We start from the raw sequence: 17,470 nt of genomic DNA on the forward strand, positions 1-17,470 counted from the left end.
TTTGAGGATAGTTATGAAATTTGGTTGTTTTTTTTTGAAAGGCCTTGTTTTCTACATGTGGGTTCCCTGTTTTCAACAGATTTGAAATTTCTAGGGTAATTGCAGTCTCTTATTACTTTGATATCTAAATTTGTGTGATAAAGTTTTAGAAGATGCTGCTTTTGAAGATTGTCCAAATCCTTTGGCAATGTCATTTTGGTCATTATCCATATTAAAGGGACAGTCTAGGCAAAATTAAATATAGGGCATGCAATTTTAAACAACTTTCCAATTTACTTTTATCATCAAATTTGCTTTGCTCTCTTGGTATTCTTTGTGGAAAGCTAAACCTAGGTAGACTCATATGCTAATTTCTAAGCAGTTGAACTGCCTCTTATCTCAGTGTATTTTGACAGACACTGCTAGTTTATGTGTGTCATATAGATAACATTGTGCTCACTCCTGTGGATTTATTAAAGAGGCAGCACTTATTGGCTAAAATGCATGCCTATCAAAAGAACTGAGATAAGGGGGCAGTCTACAGAGGCGTAAAAACAAGGTAATCACAGAGGTAAAAAGTGTATTAATTTAACTGTGTTTGTTGTGCAGAACTGGGGAATGGGTAATAAAGGGATTATCTATCTTTTTAAACAATAAAAAAAATCTGGTGTAGACTGCCCCTTTAAATTGTAAAAAATTCAAAGAAAAAATCTTATCCTAATAGTAAAAAAGATAAGGAATCTCACAAGAAAAGCAAAAACCGGTTTTTATAATCTGATATATCAGATGTATTGTGAAATGTTCTCCTTTTTAACTGTATATATGGGTTTTTATATTTTTCTTTTTTTTCTTTAGATATTTTTATATAAAAAAAAGTTTGTTTATGAGCAGTCTGCATTAATAAGACAAATGAAAAGATGGATAAATTGTAGTACCACACTTTAACCACATGATGTCACTATTGTACAGACTGTTTTTTTTTTATCCACCAGGTGAAAGTATAAAGCACAGAAACCTGTATGTAATTAAGTATACATGACTGAAATGTACTAACAGTGTTCATAGAGTTGAGAAGGTGATAGTCAATCTTATGACACAGCCCATCCGCAGTAATACATGCATGATGATACAAGGTTAACATTCATGAACCATCTAGAATATGAGCAGATAATGGGGCCTATTTATTAAAGGTCTTGCGGACCTGATCCGACAGTGCGGATCAGTTCCGCAAGACCTCGCTGAATGCGGAGAGCAATACGCTCTCCGCATTTAAAGAGCTGCTGGTGCAACGCCGCCCCCTGCTGACTCGAGGCCAATCGACCGCCAGCAGGGAGGTGTCAATCAACTCGATTGGGTTGATTTGCAGCGATTCCTGTCCGCCTCATCAGAGCAGGCGGACAGGGTTATGGAGCAGCGGTCTTTAGACCGCTGCTTTATAACTGGTGTTTCTGGTGAGTCTGAAGACTCTCCAGAAACACGGGCCCACAAGCTCCGTTCGGAGCTTGATAAATGGGCCCCAATGACTTGCGAGGCTCTTTGTATACATTGTAGAAGTTTAGATCCGTTTATCCCCCAGGCACTACCTGCTTAGGCATGAGTAATGTACGATTGGTGTTTACATTTTTTAGAATAGCACTTGATGCATAAAATGTATGTTTTAAAGGGACAGTCTACGCCAAAAAATGTATTGTTTAAAAAAATAGATAATCCCTTTATTACCCATTCCTCAGTTTTGCACAACCAACACAGTTATATGAATATACTTTTTACCTCTGTGATTACCTTGTATCTAAGCATCTTCTGACAGCCCCCTGATCACATGACATTTTATTTATTATCTATTGACTTGCGTTTTATCCAATTAGTGCAGTGTCTGCCACAAACCACGGGCGTTAGCACAATGTTATCTATAGGGGAACTAGCACTTCCCTGTAGTGAAAAGCTAATTAAAAAGCATGTGGTAAGAGTCTGTCTTTAGTGGCTTAGAAACAGGCAGAAATTTAGAGGTTTAAATGTTATAAAGTATATTAATATAACAATGCTGGTTGTGCAAATCTGGGGAATGGGTAGTAAAGGCAATATCTATCTCTTTAAACAATAACATTTCTTGTGTAGACTGTCCTTTTAATTTATATGATATATGAGGGGCCACAGCTGCTAAATCTTGTTTTATTAACATAGACTGATATTGATATATTGAGATATACTATATATATATATATATATATATATATATATATATATATATATATATATATATATATATATCAAAATAACAAGAGTATTGCATTGAGCAATGATACTTTTTTTATTGGACTAACTATACATTTATAAGTTGAAAAGCTTTCGGAAGATAAATGTATAGTTAGTCCAATAAAAAAAAGTATCATTGCTCAATGCAATACTCTTGTTATTTTGATATCTAAATCTCTGGACTAACACAGCTACTCCAATCAATATATATTAATTTTCTATTCCTGATAATTGTCCAGCAATTTGAGCCATCCACCCCTGCCTGGAGTTGAGCCTTTCTTACCGGAGAAGATTGATCTGGATTGGAGCCTGGGACAAGCCTTCCCCAAAGCTGATACTGATTGGATCCTGGGACAGGCCTCCTCAAACAGACCCATCGATTGGCGAGTTGCAGCGGGATCAAGATACGCCCACGTCTTGGCGTTATTGGGAACCGTCTACAGCCACCGGTGCGTCTCTGCACATACGGACAGCGGAGTGAGCTGCCTGGAGAGGTCAAAGGCTGATTAGAGGACCCGGTGTGATCCGGTCGGTCTTCCTGCAGACGTCTGGTTCAAAGAGCTTTCAGGCCGTGTTCCATAGAGTGGTCAGTCCCTGGAAGCAGTAAGCATATACACGCCCAAGTCTTGGCGGTTTACGAGGGGGATATCAGGACCGGACCGGGTAAGCCAAGTTGAACGTATTGCAATGAGTGCCGGTCACTACATTTAATGCAACAGTAACTTTACACTAATTACTAAATCCGGCTAAAGGCTCCTCCACTTGCCATTTGGCATTTACTTTTGCAAAACTAACTTTGTTTGGGCCATCAATTACATTACTACTTGGACCCATTACAAGTACATTTTCTCTGTCTTAACTTTTTCTTTGTTCATTTAATGTAAAATATATACCTATATATCTATAGGAATAGATATACAGGTGTCAGTGTGTATGTATGTATATATATATATATATATATATATATATATATATATATATATATATATATATATATATATATATATATATATATATATATATATATACATACATACATACATCCCCAATTCTGGACAGTGTGAAAAATGCAAAAATACATTTGAAAATTCAATATCACCCTGTACTATATTGAAAACACAATGTTAACAAATATTTGATGTTTTACTTTGAGAATTTAATGTATTTTTAAAAATATACACTCATTTCAAATCTGATGACTGCAACACGATCAAAAAAGGTTGGGACAGAGGCAATTTAGGACTAATAGCTATGTGAAACAGGTGAGGCAATCATGTAATCATAGTATATAAGGAGCCTCCATAAAAAGGCCTAGACCTTCAAGAGCAATGATGGGTCGAGGCTCGCCAATCTGCCAACAGATGCGTCGGTGAATAATCCAACACTTTGAGAACAACATTCCCCAAAGACAAATCGATAGGATTTTGGGCATTTCACCTTCTACAGTGCACAATATAATTAAAAGATTCAAGGAATCCGGTCAAATTTCAGTGAGTAAAGGGAAAGGAAAACCACTTTTGAATGTGCGTGATCTCCGATTCCTCAAACGTCACTGTCTCAAAAACCGTCATGAGTCTGTAATGGATATCCTGACATGGGCTTGGGAATACTTTAGTAAAACTTTGTCATTCACCGCTGCATCCACAGATGCAAGTCAAGGCTTTACTATGTAAAGCAGAAGCTATACATCAACACTGTCCAGAAGCACCGCTGACTTCTCTGTGCTCAAACTCATCTGAGATGGACAGTGGAATCGTGTTTTGTGGTCCGACGATTCCGTTGTGTTCTCTGGGCCAAAGACCATCTTTCTCAAGGTCCTTTCTTACATCCAGATCTAAAGTCTCTAAACTTAATGGCATTGAAATTGAATGCTTAGTTCTCAGTCATAGAGGATTCTCTGACTCTGTGATTAAGACTGATTCAGGCACGCAAGCCTGTTTCTAGGAAGATCTATCACAAAGTTTGGAAAACTTAAATTTCGTGGTGTACTACCCATGATTATTCCTGGCATTATTTTAGAATTCCTAGGATTCTTCCATTTCTACAGAATGGTTTTGATAAAGTTTTATCTGCCAGTTCTTTGAGAGGCCAAATCTCTGCCCTTTCTGTATTGTTTCATAAGAAAATTTCTAATCTTCCTGATGTTCATCGTTTTGTTCAGGCTTTAATCCGGATTAAATCTGTTATTAGGCCTATTTCTCCTCCTGGGAGTCTTAACCTAGTGTTAAAAGCTTTACAGGCTCCTCCTTTTGAGCCTATGCATAAATTGTACATTAAACTACTTTCATGGAAAGTGTTGTTCCTTTTGGCCATCTCTTCTGTTAGAAGAGTTTCTGAATGGTCTGCTCTCTCGCGAGTATCCTTATCTGTTTTTTCACCAGGATAAAGCTGTTTTGTGGAATTCTTTTCAATTTTTACCTAAAGTTATTAACTCTTACAACATTAATAGGGATATTCTCATTCCCTGCTTGTGTCCTAATCCAAAAAATGCTTCTGAAAATCCTTGCATTCTTTGGATGTTAGAGTATTGAAATATTATGTTGATGCTACTAAGGATTTCAGATAGACTTCTAGCCTATTTATTCTTTTTTATGGCCCTAAGAAAAGCCAGAAGGCCTCTGCTATTTATTTAGCCTCATGATTAAAACTTGTGAATCACAAAGCTTCTTTGGAGGCTGCTCAGCTCATTCTACTAGATTGGTTGCTACATCTTGGGCTTTCAAGAATGAGGCTTCAGTTGATCAAATTTGCAAAGCGGCCACTTGGTCTTCTCTTCATAGCTTTACTAAATTTTACCATTTTGATGTTTTTGCCTCGTCAGAAGCAGCTTTTGGTAGAAAGGTCCTTCAGACAGTTGTCTCAGTATGATAATTGTTTCTATATATTGAATTTTTGTTATAAAATGTTTTGGGCTATAGATTGAATTTATCAGCAAAAAAAAAGCTGTTTGTTTTTATTTGATCCCTCCCTTTTCTTGTTTCTCATGGACTACCATGTCTTGTGTATTATATTCCATATGTAACAGCTTGTGGACTCTCGCCACCTATATGAAATAAAACATAATTTATGTAAAACTTACATGATAAATTAATTTCTTTCATGGTGGCGAGAGTCCACGAGACCACCCATTTGGGGTTATTTTTTGTTTGAGGCACTTTTTTTTTCTCCTGCTCCTCATTTTGGCTTTTACTCCTTTTAAATACCTCACCATTTGGCTATTCGTAATACTGAGATATGAGTGAGGTGTTTTTTTTTTTTTTTTTAATAGGCTTTTGAGGTTTGGGAAACTTTTCCTCCTCCTGGTAGTAATGTATATCCCATACGTAACAGCCCATGGACTCTCACCACCATGAAAGAAATTAATTTATCAGGTAAGTTTTACATAAATTATGTTTTTATCTCCAACCCTTTATGCGAGGTCTTCAGTCACGCTAACCCAACGTGCATTAAATGTGATTGCGCTCAAGCGAACATGTTTACTTTTAACTTGTAATATGCGCTCAAAACAACCCACCCACGAGCGTTCTAACATTAGGCCCACCACTTGTAATCTAGCCCTTAATCATTTCTATTGCTTGTGGAAGTATCCTTTATTTTCTTTATTGATGTAGATACCTTCCAGATTGTCATGTGTAATTTTAAACTACTGCCTCTGAAAATGTTCCTAGTATAGATGTGTAGTATAAAACAGATCTATTTTTGTGACTAGATCTTACGTCAACATAAAATTGAACTATGAAGTAACCTTGCTGTTTGGTTTTATTGTTAATGCAAGGAAGAAGACTGTGAGAAAGCTTACTTTAAGATGGACAATGTATTGATTGATGATCGGCGAATACATGTGGATTTCAGTCAGTCTGTTTCCAAAATTAAATGGAAAGGAAAAGGTATAGTAACCAGTATCCATTCTTTTGACCTAAAAATTATTATGAAATACAATTATTGTTTATAGAATTTTAGGGGAACAATTCTAGTTTTATATAATTTTTATATTAATTGGTAAATCAAAATATGTAGATCTATTGTATTTTTAAATAAATTTTTCATGGATTGTACTGTTTTATATTTTATACAAAGATAAGCTTCTCTCTAGGTTATGATGATCAAAAACTCGCTGACACAGAGAAAAATCACACTAAATTTTGGAGGACTTTTTTTGAGCATTATATTGTAATATATATGTCCCTTCTTTGCATCCACATCCCTGCATAGCTAGGTAAACAGTAATCAAGGTAAAATTTGCCTTTATAAAATTATTTGAGGGGCTTCACAGTGTTGACGAGACATCACAGATAATTTTGCCAGAGCGCGCAGAGCTTTAGATCATTGTTGGGCCCTAGATTATAGTTTTGATATTTCTAATCAGTTAACCATTTGCTGATGGACTCACTAATTATGTCAATCTTTTTTTAGGCTTAAAAATGTCAGGTTACAGTGAAAATTGAATGTATACCCTAAAAGCACTACCCAACTCTAACTCCCTATACATCAGCTGCTACAGAAATCACCATTTTTGCCAGATTTCTTGTTGCTTCACACGCAACCAAACAGAGTCATTTGAAAATTCAATTCATCCCGGAACTATATTGAAAACACATTATTTGATGCTTTACTTTGTGAATTTAATGTATTTTTTAAAATATACACTCATTTCAAATCTGATGACTGCAACACATTCCAAAAAAAGTTGGGAGAGGGGCAATTTAGGACTAATAGCGATGTGACAAGTTGAAATAAGAAGGTGGCGTGAAACAGGTGAGGCAATCATGTAATCATAGTATATAAGGAGCCTCCAAAAAAGTCCTAGCCCTTCAAGAGCAAGAATGAGTCGAGGCTCGCCAGTCTGCCAACAGATGCGTCAGCGATAAATCCAACACTTTGAGAAATACATTCCCCAAAGACAAAACAATAAGATTTGGGGCATTTCACCTTCTACAGTGCACAATATAATTAAAAGATTCAAGGAATCCGATAAAATCTCTATGCGTAAAGGGCAAGGCCGAAAACCACTTCTGAATGTGCGTGATCTACAGTCCCTCAGACGTCACTGTCTCAAAAACTGTCATTAGTCTGTGATGGATATCCTGACATGGGCTCGGGAATACTTTGGTAAATTCTAGTAAGTAAACACTATACGCTACTGCATCCACAGATGCAAGTTAAAGGGACACTGAACCCAAAATGTTTCTTTCATGATTCAGATAGAGCATGCAATTTTAAGTAACTTTCTAATTTACTCCTATTATCAATTTTTCTTTGTTCTCTTGCTATCTTTATTTGAGAAAGAAGGCATCTAAGCTTTTTTTTGGTTCAGACTCTGGAAAGCTTTTTTTTTATTGGTGGATGAATTTATCTACCAATCAGCAAGGACAACCCAGGTTGTTCACCAAAAATGGGCCGGCATCTAAACTTACATTATTGCATTTCAAATAAAGATACCAAGAGAATTAAGAAAATTTGATTATAGGAGTAAATTAGAAAGTTGCTTAAAATAGCATGCTCTATTTGAATCACAAAAGAAAAAATTTGGGTACAGTGTCCCTTTTAAGGTTTTACTATGCAAAGCAGAAGACATACATCAACACTGTCCAGAAGCGCCACTGACTTCTCGGGGCTCGTTCTCATCTGAGATGGACAGTACCACAGTGGAATCGTGTTTTGTGGTCTGACGAGTCAACATTTCAAATCATTTTTGGAAAAAACAGCCGTCGTGTTCTCCGGGCCAACGAGGAAAAGGACCATCCAAGCTGTTATTAGCATCAGGTCCAAAAGCCAGCGTCTGTCATGGTATCGGGGGTGTCGGTGCCCATAGCATGGGTAACTTGCACATCTGTGAGGGCACCATTAATGCATAAAGATATGTATACATTTTGGAGCAACATATGCTGCCATCCAGATGTGATCTTTTTCAGTGATGTCCCTGCATTTTGTGCAGGATGGCGCCAAACCACATTCTGCCCACAAGCATATGGTTGCGTAAGCAGAGAGTGTGGGTGCTAACATGGTCTGCCTGCAGTCCTGACCTGTCTCTGATTGAGAATATGTGGCGTATTATGAAGCGCAAAATAAGGCATTGAAGGCCCCGTATAGTTGCGCAGCTGAAGACATGCATAATGGATAAATGGGGGAAAATTCTGCTTGCTAAACTAAACCAACTGGTGTCTTCAGTGCCCAAACGCTTAATAAGTGTTATTAAAAGAAAAGGTGATGTTACGCAGTGGTAAAAAGTCGACTGCCTCAACTTTTTTGGAGTGTGTTGCAGTCATCAGATTTGAAATTAGTGTAAATTTTCCAAAATACATTCAATTCTCAAAGTAAAACATCAGATAATGTGTTAATGTGTTTTCAATATACATACATAGAAAAATAGAGAGTAGTATATACCACTTATTATTGTTTCCTCTTGGTACTTCCCTCAAACAGTAAGGTATATAATATTCAAAAGAAAGAAATTTAGGGCATATAATAATCCCCTAAGAGCAAGAAAGGGAAATCAGGCCAGCACACATAAGAAGTTATATATATAACAGTTTTAATTAACTAGCAAAACATATCAACAATTGGTGTTCGCCCATCTATGCCCTTTAGCACTGCATAAAGCAGAAGCATTATAGACAAACAAATATATGCATATACACAAAGGGAACTAATCTCAGTTATCTATGACACAGGCCTGTATCGTACTGGTACCGTATATAAACCTACAACCTTATCTGAGAATGGTTTGATATCAAAAACCATCTTAAATTATGTATATACAAACACATAAAATCATAGCGTATGAAATAGAGCAGAGAGAACCGCAATAAATGAGCATTATAGATCATACAGCATGATATGTGGTATTAAAAACAGTCTCGTTCCCAACAAGTGATCAAACTGCACACTAGGTTGTAATTTGCATAAGTTAATAACTTGCATCAATCAATTTGGGATTATATTCTTATTCCTAAATGAGGTAACCGTAAACCAAACAACATGCTGAGTCTTGAGCCCACTATTTTGTAGGTATTATTTCACTTATCCTAGAAGCGGATTTCAGCGTTCATATAGCGTTTAATCCCTGTAGGTCTGAATGATAAATTGAAGTTTGCCAGCTTTCTGTAATGCGATATCATTATACATGAAATCAATATTATATTCAACTTGAAATGCTAAGTTGTGGTGGATACACCAGTATAACATCCGATGGGGTGAGTGCCGTATAAATAAAGTAGGGGTATTTAACAAACAAGAGATAGAAAGTCACCATACACTAGGAATTATGTGTTATAATGTGTGAATAAATTATGAGATATCTCTAGTTGGTTTTGTTAATACAAGAAAGGGCAGTGATTTCAATGCATGCATTGCATGTACTGATTTGTTCCTTTAAGAGAATGCAAGGAGGTGAGGTAGTAATTACCTAGATTGAACACCGCCAGGTGCTATAAAAAGAGGAGGTCCTGAGAGGACTAACATGCCCTGATGAGCCCCTGTAACACATACTTCCTATGGGGGTGAAACGTGTGTTGGCACTTATGTGTTTGACACCTATGTGTCTTTATACCTTGGAGTAAGTCGACTATCTCCTAGGTTTTCTAAATGGGAACTATTGTTATATGACTGACCAGCCTGTTACTTCTGACGACTTGTCATTATGCCTGTGTTTTCAGCAAAACATTGCTGTATGGAGCCATACCTTTGAAGCTGCCAGACTGCATGTATAATTAATCTGGTGGAGATTTGGAGCGGATCGAGCAGCATGATATAAGTTAAAAAGGAACGGTACATCTGTGGTAAGATACGCTATACACTGAGTGTTTGGATGTGTAATCCTGTTTACATGGTACATCTGTGGTAAGATCGGATACATTGTATCTAGCGTGGATATCTTTGCTACTTCAGTGTGAATGCTTGTTGGCTAATCAAAAACGGACTTGGATGTCTTTGGCCAATCAGGAAAGAGTGGGTAGCTGGGCCACTCCTCCATCCGATTGGTTATACTGAGGTTATGCACAGTGGAAGTTTAAACGCTATATGAACGCTGAAACCCGCTTCTAAGATAAGTGAAATAATACCTACAAAGTAGTGTGCTCAAAACTCAGCATGTTGTTTGGTTTACGGTTACCTCATTTAGGCAATAAGACTGTCTCTGAATAAGAATATAATCCCAAATTGATTGATGCAAGTTACTACCTTTTGCAAATTAGTGTGCAGTTTGATCTGTGGTCACTTGTTGGGAACGAGACTGTCTTTAATACCACATATAATGCTGTATGATCTTTAATGCTCATTATAAAAAGCATCCCGAAATACCAGGCAATCCCTCTCTGAACGAGAGAAACAGCTAAACCCCAGACGTACGTTTCGGCCTAGTGTGGGCCTCGTCGGTGAAGTGCAGCCATATCCCTCTAGGCACACTGAGCAACGAGTCCACGTCTAGATTACCGCATCACACAGGGAGACTTCCCTAAGTGTCATAATTTGCATAAATAAAAAGAGAGAAGCGCTCAACCTGACTTAGGGAAGTCTCCTTAAGTGTGATGTGGGAATCCAGACGTGGGGATATGGCTGCAACTCACTGACGAGGCCCACACTAGGCCCAAACGTACGTCTGGGGTTTTGCCGTTTCTCTCGTTCAGAGGGGTGATTGCCTGGTATTTTGGGGCTGGACTGCACTGTTCAGTCAGGATCAGACTGATATGCTACAGGAAAGTTCTTCTCTGAGAAAGGCAGATGTTGAGCAAAAAGAGGCTTCTTCTAGGTTGGTAACTAGCCATAGAACAAGCTATTATGCTATTGTTCGTTCCCAGGTTGAGCGCTTCTCTCTTATTATTTGTGTTCACAATGTTATCTGTATGGCACACATGAACTTATGCCATCTAGCTGCGAAAAAACTGCCTTCAAGGGTTTAGAAACTAGCATATGAGCCTACCTAGGTTTAGCTTCTAACAAAGAATACCAAGAGAACAAAGCAAATTTTATGATAAAAGTGAATTGGAAAGTTGTTTAAAATTGCATTCTCTATCTGAATCATAAAAGTTTAATTTTGACTAGACTATCCATTTAAGTACGAGTATTAACCATGGACTTGTAATAGGAGCCTAAGTTTGTGATATTTGTTTTAACTTACAACTTGTAATAAGGGTTCTAGCTGTAAAAATATTACGACCTCACTCGTATGAAAGGGCAGACACCCGTCTTTCAAATGAGGGGTCACTTGTTCCTCCAACACAAAAAGGGGGCAAGGTTGGATCAATGTTTGAGCCACCTCCTCCTTAAGTTAAACTTCACTTTCAAGAGCAAGTTATTGCCATCTTACAGGTCACGCTCTTTCAAGTGAGGGGTCTCTTGCACTTGTAAAATTAATATACAAAACAAGCACAATTAATATAATAATAAAATGTGATAATATAATTGCCATTATATTAATTGTGCTTGTTTTGTATATTAACCCCTTTGATGCACATGATGATCCATTGTCGTCACGCACATCCACTTCCAAGTGCAAACGACGACTATGTATCGTTATCCCGGGGTCTCCCTTCCAATACATATCCTGGAGACCCACTGCACTGGAGAGGGGAAATTGCTGCCTCTTCCAGGTAGGCAGTGTGATGTCACCACAGGCACGTGTAGTGACGTCACAAGGGGGCGGGAACTCTCTGTTACTACAGGGAGTTATAAAGGCTAAGCCGGAGGGATGAAGTAAGCCCATATCTCAGCCCCCTGGTTACTTACTGGGACAAGATGAGCGTCTGCTCTTTTAAATGAAACATGCCTAGTTGAAAAGCAGGTAGGGGTGTGCACGTGCCTGAAACACTATATGGCAGCAGTTTTGCATGAATGATTTTAACAATGCTACCATCTAGTGCCCAAAAGCATTCTTGCAAACCTTCTGCCATATAGGGGTCAATTTATCAAGCTGAGACGGACAGGGGCGTACATATGCGCCCCGGTCTGCCGCCGCTCGCCTCTGGCGGGCTGAATTCCACTGCCGGAATTCAGCAATGCACAAGAATGCAATTTTGCGCACTTGTGTAATGCCGCCCCCTGCCTGCGCACAGTCAATCACGCGCGGGAAGGAGCTAGACCGGGGAGATTAAAAATTTGCCACCTTAGAGGTGGCGAAAGGTTTAGGGAAGCAGCGGTATGATGACCACTGCTTGTTAAATATCGACTGCAGGTTCTCTTGTGAGAACCTGCAGTCGTAGGGGGTCAAAAGGCTTGCGAAGCCTTTCTACATGTGCACACTTCTACCTGTTTTTCAACTAAGAATACCAAAAGAACAAAATTTGATAATATAATTAAATTGGAAACTTTAAAAAAATGTATGGTGTGGACCTGAATTCTGAAAGAATACAGTGGCTGAGTTCTGCTCAGTCAGAGAAATGCAAAAAATTTGCCCCCCCATATTAGTATTTCTTTTATACAGGTGGTGAGAGTCCACGATCCATTACTCATGCAAAATACTCTTCTCTACCACTAGGAGGAGGCGGCAAAGATTCCCAAACCCCTAGAGCTCTTTAAAAACCCTCTCACCTCACACATACCTCAGTCTTTACTTTGCCTCCACTGGTGGTGGTTGAAGAATGAAGATGTGCATGGGATTTTTTAGAAAAAGGGATTTTTAGTCTATATGCTAGGATGTATTTGGGGGTATGGTTTATGATTCTTTGTTTCACCTCATGGGAAATCTTTCATAAACCCTCGGTAATCTGTCTTTTGCCTCCTTTTATAGATCTACAATACACTACTATTATATAACCTCTGCTGAAATGTTTCAGTACTGGTTTGGTTGTCTGCTACTTGATTGCTAGCAGACGTCTATTGGTAAATATATTTTTATTTTTTAAAAACATGTAAGACACTCATTTAGCTGTATTATGGGCACTTTTTTTATTTAAAAAGTTTATCTATACACTATATGTTTTTCATATGGCCCTGGGACAGATCTTTCACTATTTCCTTGTGCAGCGTTTTTTTGGCGCATTTATTTTTTCGCACGTTGGGTTTACGCTCATCAGGTTAGAGCACATCCCTTAGTCTTTTTAGAAGCTGCAGGTTTTCTTTGCGCCAGGTTTTTTCCTATCAGGTTTGCACACGTCCCTTTTAGTTTTCCCACCCGTTGGTGTAGTGCACGTTTTCTCGGCTATGCACACGTCAGGTTTTTGACGTGCTCAACCTCATTTAAACTGTCAGCAGTTTGGCACTCGTTCTGAGGTAATGTTATTTTCTCTTGTTCTTTGTTTTTTTTTCCAGCTCGGCTTAGCCCTAACTGTTCCTGTCAAAGCTACTTAGGTGGGGATAAATGATTTTCCATTCCTCAAGAGCTTTTTAAAGTGGTTTTATAGTTTAATTGCATTGCTTTGCCATATGCTATAATGGAGCAGCAGGTTTCTGTCCCTAAATATACCCAAGAAACCAAATCTCCTGAACACCACAATAGATTATTCATGTTTAATTCACAGATAACATTACCAGTTTCTTAGGGTTGTTTCTCTGGACAAGCATTTTCAGTTTGTTGCTCTTCTATTTGGTCTAGCTACAGCTTCAAGAATATTTACCAAGGTTCTAGATACCCTTTTGTCTGTGATCAGAGCTTAGGGTATTGCAGTATTTCCTTACCTGGACAATATCTTGGTTCAAGCTCTATCTTTTATCAGAATTTCAAAAGAATTTTTGGAGGATCAATTTTCCAAAGAGTTCTTTGGTTCCTCAGACAAAGGTTACTTTCCTGGGTTTCCAAAGAGTCTCAGTGTCCATAAGTCTTTCTCTAACAGAGCAGAGATGGTTGAGATTGGTGTCAGCTTGAGTCTCTCTTGTTCCCTTCAGTGGCTCTGTGTATAGAAGTACTAGGTCTCATGATTGCAGCTGCAATTTAATTTGCTCGATTTCACAAGACCTCTTCAGTTTTCTATGCTGCGTCAATGGTGCAGGGATAATACTCAAATGTCTCAAAATATATTTTTGGATCCCAGTACAAGTCAGTCTCTATTTTGGTGGCTGGATCATTGGTTAATTATTTAGTGGGCTTTTTTTGATCGTTTTACCTGGACTGTTATCACTACAGATGCAAGTCTTTCAGGTTGGTGAGCTGTTTTGGGGTTTCTTTCAGCACAGGGGGTTTGGGCTCCTCAGGAGGCAAGGTTGCCAATCAATGTTCTGGCCAGATTCTCTCTTGGGCAGAAGCCAATTCTTGTCTACTCTCTGCAATTCACATCCCAGGTGTGAACGATTGGAAGACAGACTTTCTCAGTCATCTGTCTCTACATCCAGTAGAGTGGTCTCCTCACGAGGATTGTTGATCTTTGGGGTCTCCCAGAAATAGATCTGATGACCTCTCGTTTGAGCAACAAACTTCCCAGGTACTTTGCAAGGTCCAGGGATCCTCAGGCAGTGGTAGTGGATGCTCTAGTAGTTCCTTGGTCATTTCAACCTGTTTATCTGTTCCCTCCCCTGTTTTTTCTTCCCAGAGTGATTTCCAAGATGCTGCTAGAGAATTTGTTTGTAATCCTGATCGCCCCAGCTTGGCCTCGCAGGATTTGCTATGCGGATCTGGTTCAAATGTCCTGTTTCCCTCCTTGGCCTCTTCCTCTGCGGTCAGAACTTCTGTCTCAAGGTCCTTTCTTCCATCAGGATCTTAAGTCTCTAAACTTGATGGCATGGAAATTGAGTGCTTAGTTCTAAGACATAGAGGTTTTTCAGATTAGGTGATTAAAACTCTGATTCAGGCTCTTAAACCTGTTTTCCTGATGTTTGTTTTGTCCAGGCTTTAGTCTGTATTAGACTTTTTTTTAGCATGCTTATTACACTTCCATGGAATATTAACCTAGTGTTAAGGGTTTTGCAGGTCCCTCCTTTTGAACCTATGCATAAATTGGACATTAAACTACTTTCTTGGAAAGTGTTATTTATTTTGGCTATATCTTCTGCTTGAATAGTTTCTGAAATCTCTGCTCTTTATTGTGAGCCTCCTTATCTAATTTTTCATCAGGATAAGGCTGTTTTACTGACATCATTTAATTTTTTGCCTAAGGTTGTTTCTTCAGACAAGAATAGTAGAGAGATTGTTGTTCCTTCTTTGTGTCCTTATCCTAAGAATGCTTCTGAAAGATCTTTGCATTCTCTGGATGTTGTTAGTAGCATCAACATAATATGTTAATGCCATAAGGATTTTAGACAAACTTCTAGTTTGTTTATTATTTATTCTGGGCCTAGGAAAGGTAAGAAGGGCTCTGCTATTTTTTTTAGCCTCTTGGTTAAAATCTTTAATTCACAGAGCTTATTTGGAGACAGGTCAGCCTCCACCGCAGCTAATTATTGCTACATTCTACTTGGGTTTTTGAAGAATGAGATTTCAGTTGATCAAATTTGCAAGGCAGCTACTTAGTCTTCTTTGCATATTTTTACTAAATTCTACCATTTTGATGTTTTTGCTTCCTCTGAAGCAGCCTTTGGTAGAAGAGTTCTTCAGGCAGTTTGTCTCAGTTTGATGGTTATGCCTGGTTTTAAGTGCATTATAATTAAAAAAAAATCTTTAGTGTTGTGTATTTATTTTCTCAGTGAAAAAGATGATCCCTCATATTATGTTATTACTCATGGAATCCACAGCTTGGGTATTAGTTCAGTATGAGTAATGGATCGTGTACTCTCACTACCTGTATGAAAGAAAACATAATTTAATCTTACCTGATAAATTCATTTCTTTCATGGTGGTGACAGTCCACGAGACCCCACTCTTTGTATTTTTTTTTAGCACATGTTTTTTTCCCTGCTCATTTTATGACTCTTATTCATTTTTTGTACCTCACTTGCTTGGCTATACGTTAGACTGAGGTATGTTTGAGGTGGGAGCGGTTTCTACAGCTCTTGGGGTTTGGGAATCTTTGCCTCCTCCTATTGGTAGAGAAGATTAATTCCCATGAGTAATGGATCATGGACTCTCACCACCATGAAAGAAACTAATTTATCAGGTAAGCATACATTATGTTTTTTATTTAGAAACATGACTTTTGTTGCGCTTGCACCCTTTTATTGGGTAGATGCCACAACATTGAGAGTTACTATCTCTGGTATCTGAGGACTTGACAAGATTGATAGCATTATTGCAAACGGAATGTATGAATTTATGGATTACTTTTGTTTTAATATTCAAAAAGTTTTAGTTTTTGAATTATTATTTTTTTATTTGCACTATATGCATATTTAGATAATAGATATGTATATTGTAAAAATGTTTGTAATAGCTTCAACAGTAGATATGTAAATCTTTTGACAATTTAATTTGCTTAACTATCCAGATGAGCGTGGTTTACTTCATTGTAGGAGTTTTTGTCAGCACAGTCATATAAGCTTGAACAAAAGAAAAATTTAACTAGTACTTCCTCTGTTTTAGTGCCAATTGACACAAAAAAACAGCTATGGGTACTTCCATGCCACAAAAATATTTCAAAGGGAAAAATATTTTCCCTCCAGCTATATATGACATTTTGTAGTTACCTGAAATACTTGTTTGCTTTTTTTTAACAGGTGGTAAATACACAAAAGATGATTTCAAAGAATATGAAAAGGATGCGGATAAGCAGTCCAAGCTTGCCCTGAAAGACAAAGCAAAACCTAAACAAGAGTATCCTTTTAATTATGGTTACATTTCCTTTTTTTATACAGGACTTTTCCTGGTATACACATGCACACAATACACACTCTCACACATACACACAATACACACTCACACATACACACAATACACTCTCTCACATACACACAAAACACACTCTCACACATACACACAATACACACTCACACATACACACAATACACTCTCTCACATACACACAAAACACACTCTCACACATACACACAATACACACTCACACATACACACAATACACTCTCTCACATACACACAAAACACACTCTCACACATACACACAATACACACTCACACATACACACAATACACTCTCACACATAGACACAAAACACACTCTCACACATACACACAATACACACTCACACATACACACAATACACTCTCACACATAGACACAATACACACTCTCTCACACATACACACAATACACACTCTCACACATAGACACAATACACACTCTCTCACACATACACACAATACACACTCTCTCACATACACACAATACACACTCTCACACATGCACACAATACACACTCTCACACATACACACAATACACACTCTCTCACATACACACAATACACACTCTCTCACATACACAC

The 17,470-nt window shown here is 38.0% G+C and overlaps 1 protein-coding gene across 1 annotated transcript in view; it reads left to right on the forward strand.

Moving 5' to 3' along the window:
• Positions 1-17,470, forward strand: part of PPIL4 (peptidylprolyl isomerase like 4) — a 160,628-nt gene that overhangs the window by 64,597 nt on the left and 78,561 nt on the right. The window contains exons 10-11 of the mRNA XM_053710634.1: positions 6,008-6,119; positions 16,747-16,843. Coding sequence (XP_053566609.1) covers positions 6,008-6,119; positions 16,747-16,843 — 209 coding nt within the window. The remainder of the gene's footprint in view (positions 1-6,007; positions 6,120-16,746; positions 16,844-17,470) is intronic.

Source organism: Bombina bombina, chromosome 4 (assembly GCF_027579735.1).
Source record: "Bombina bombina isolate aBomBom1 chromosome 4, aBomBom1.pri, whole genome shotgun sequence".
Lineage (NCBI taxonomy): Eukaryota > Metazoa > Chordata > Amphibia > Anura > Bombinatoridae > Bombina > Bombina bombina.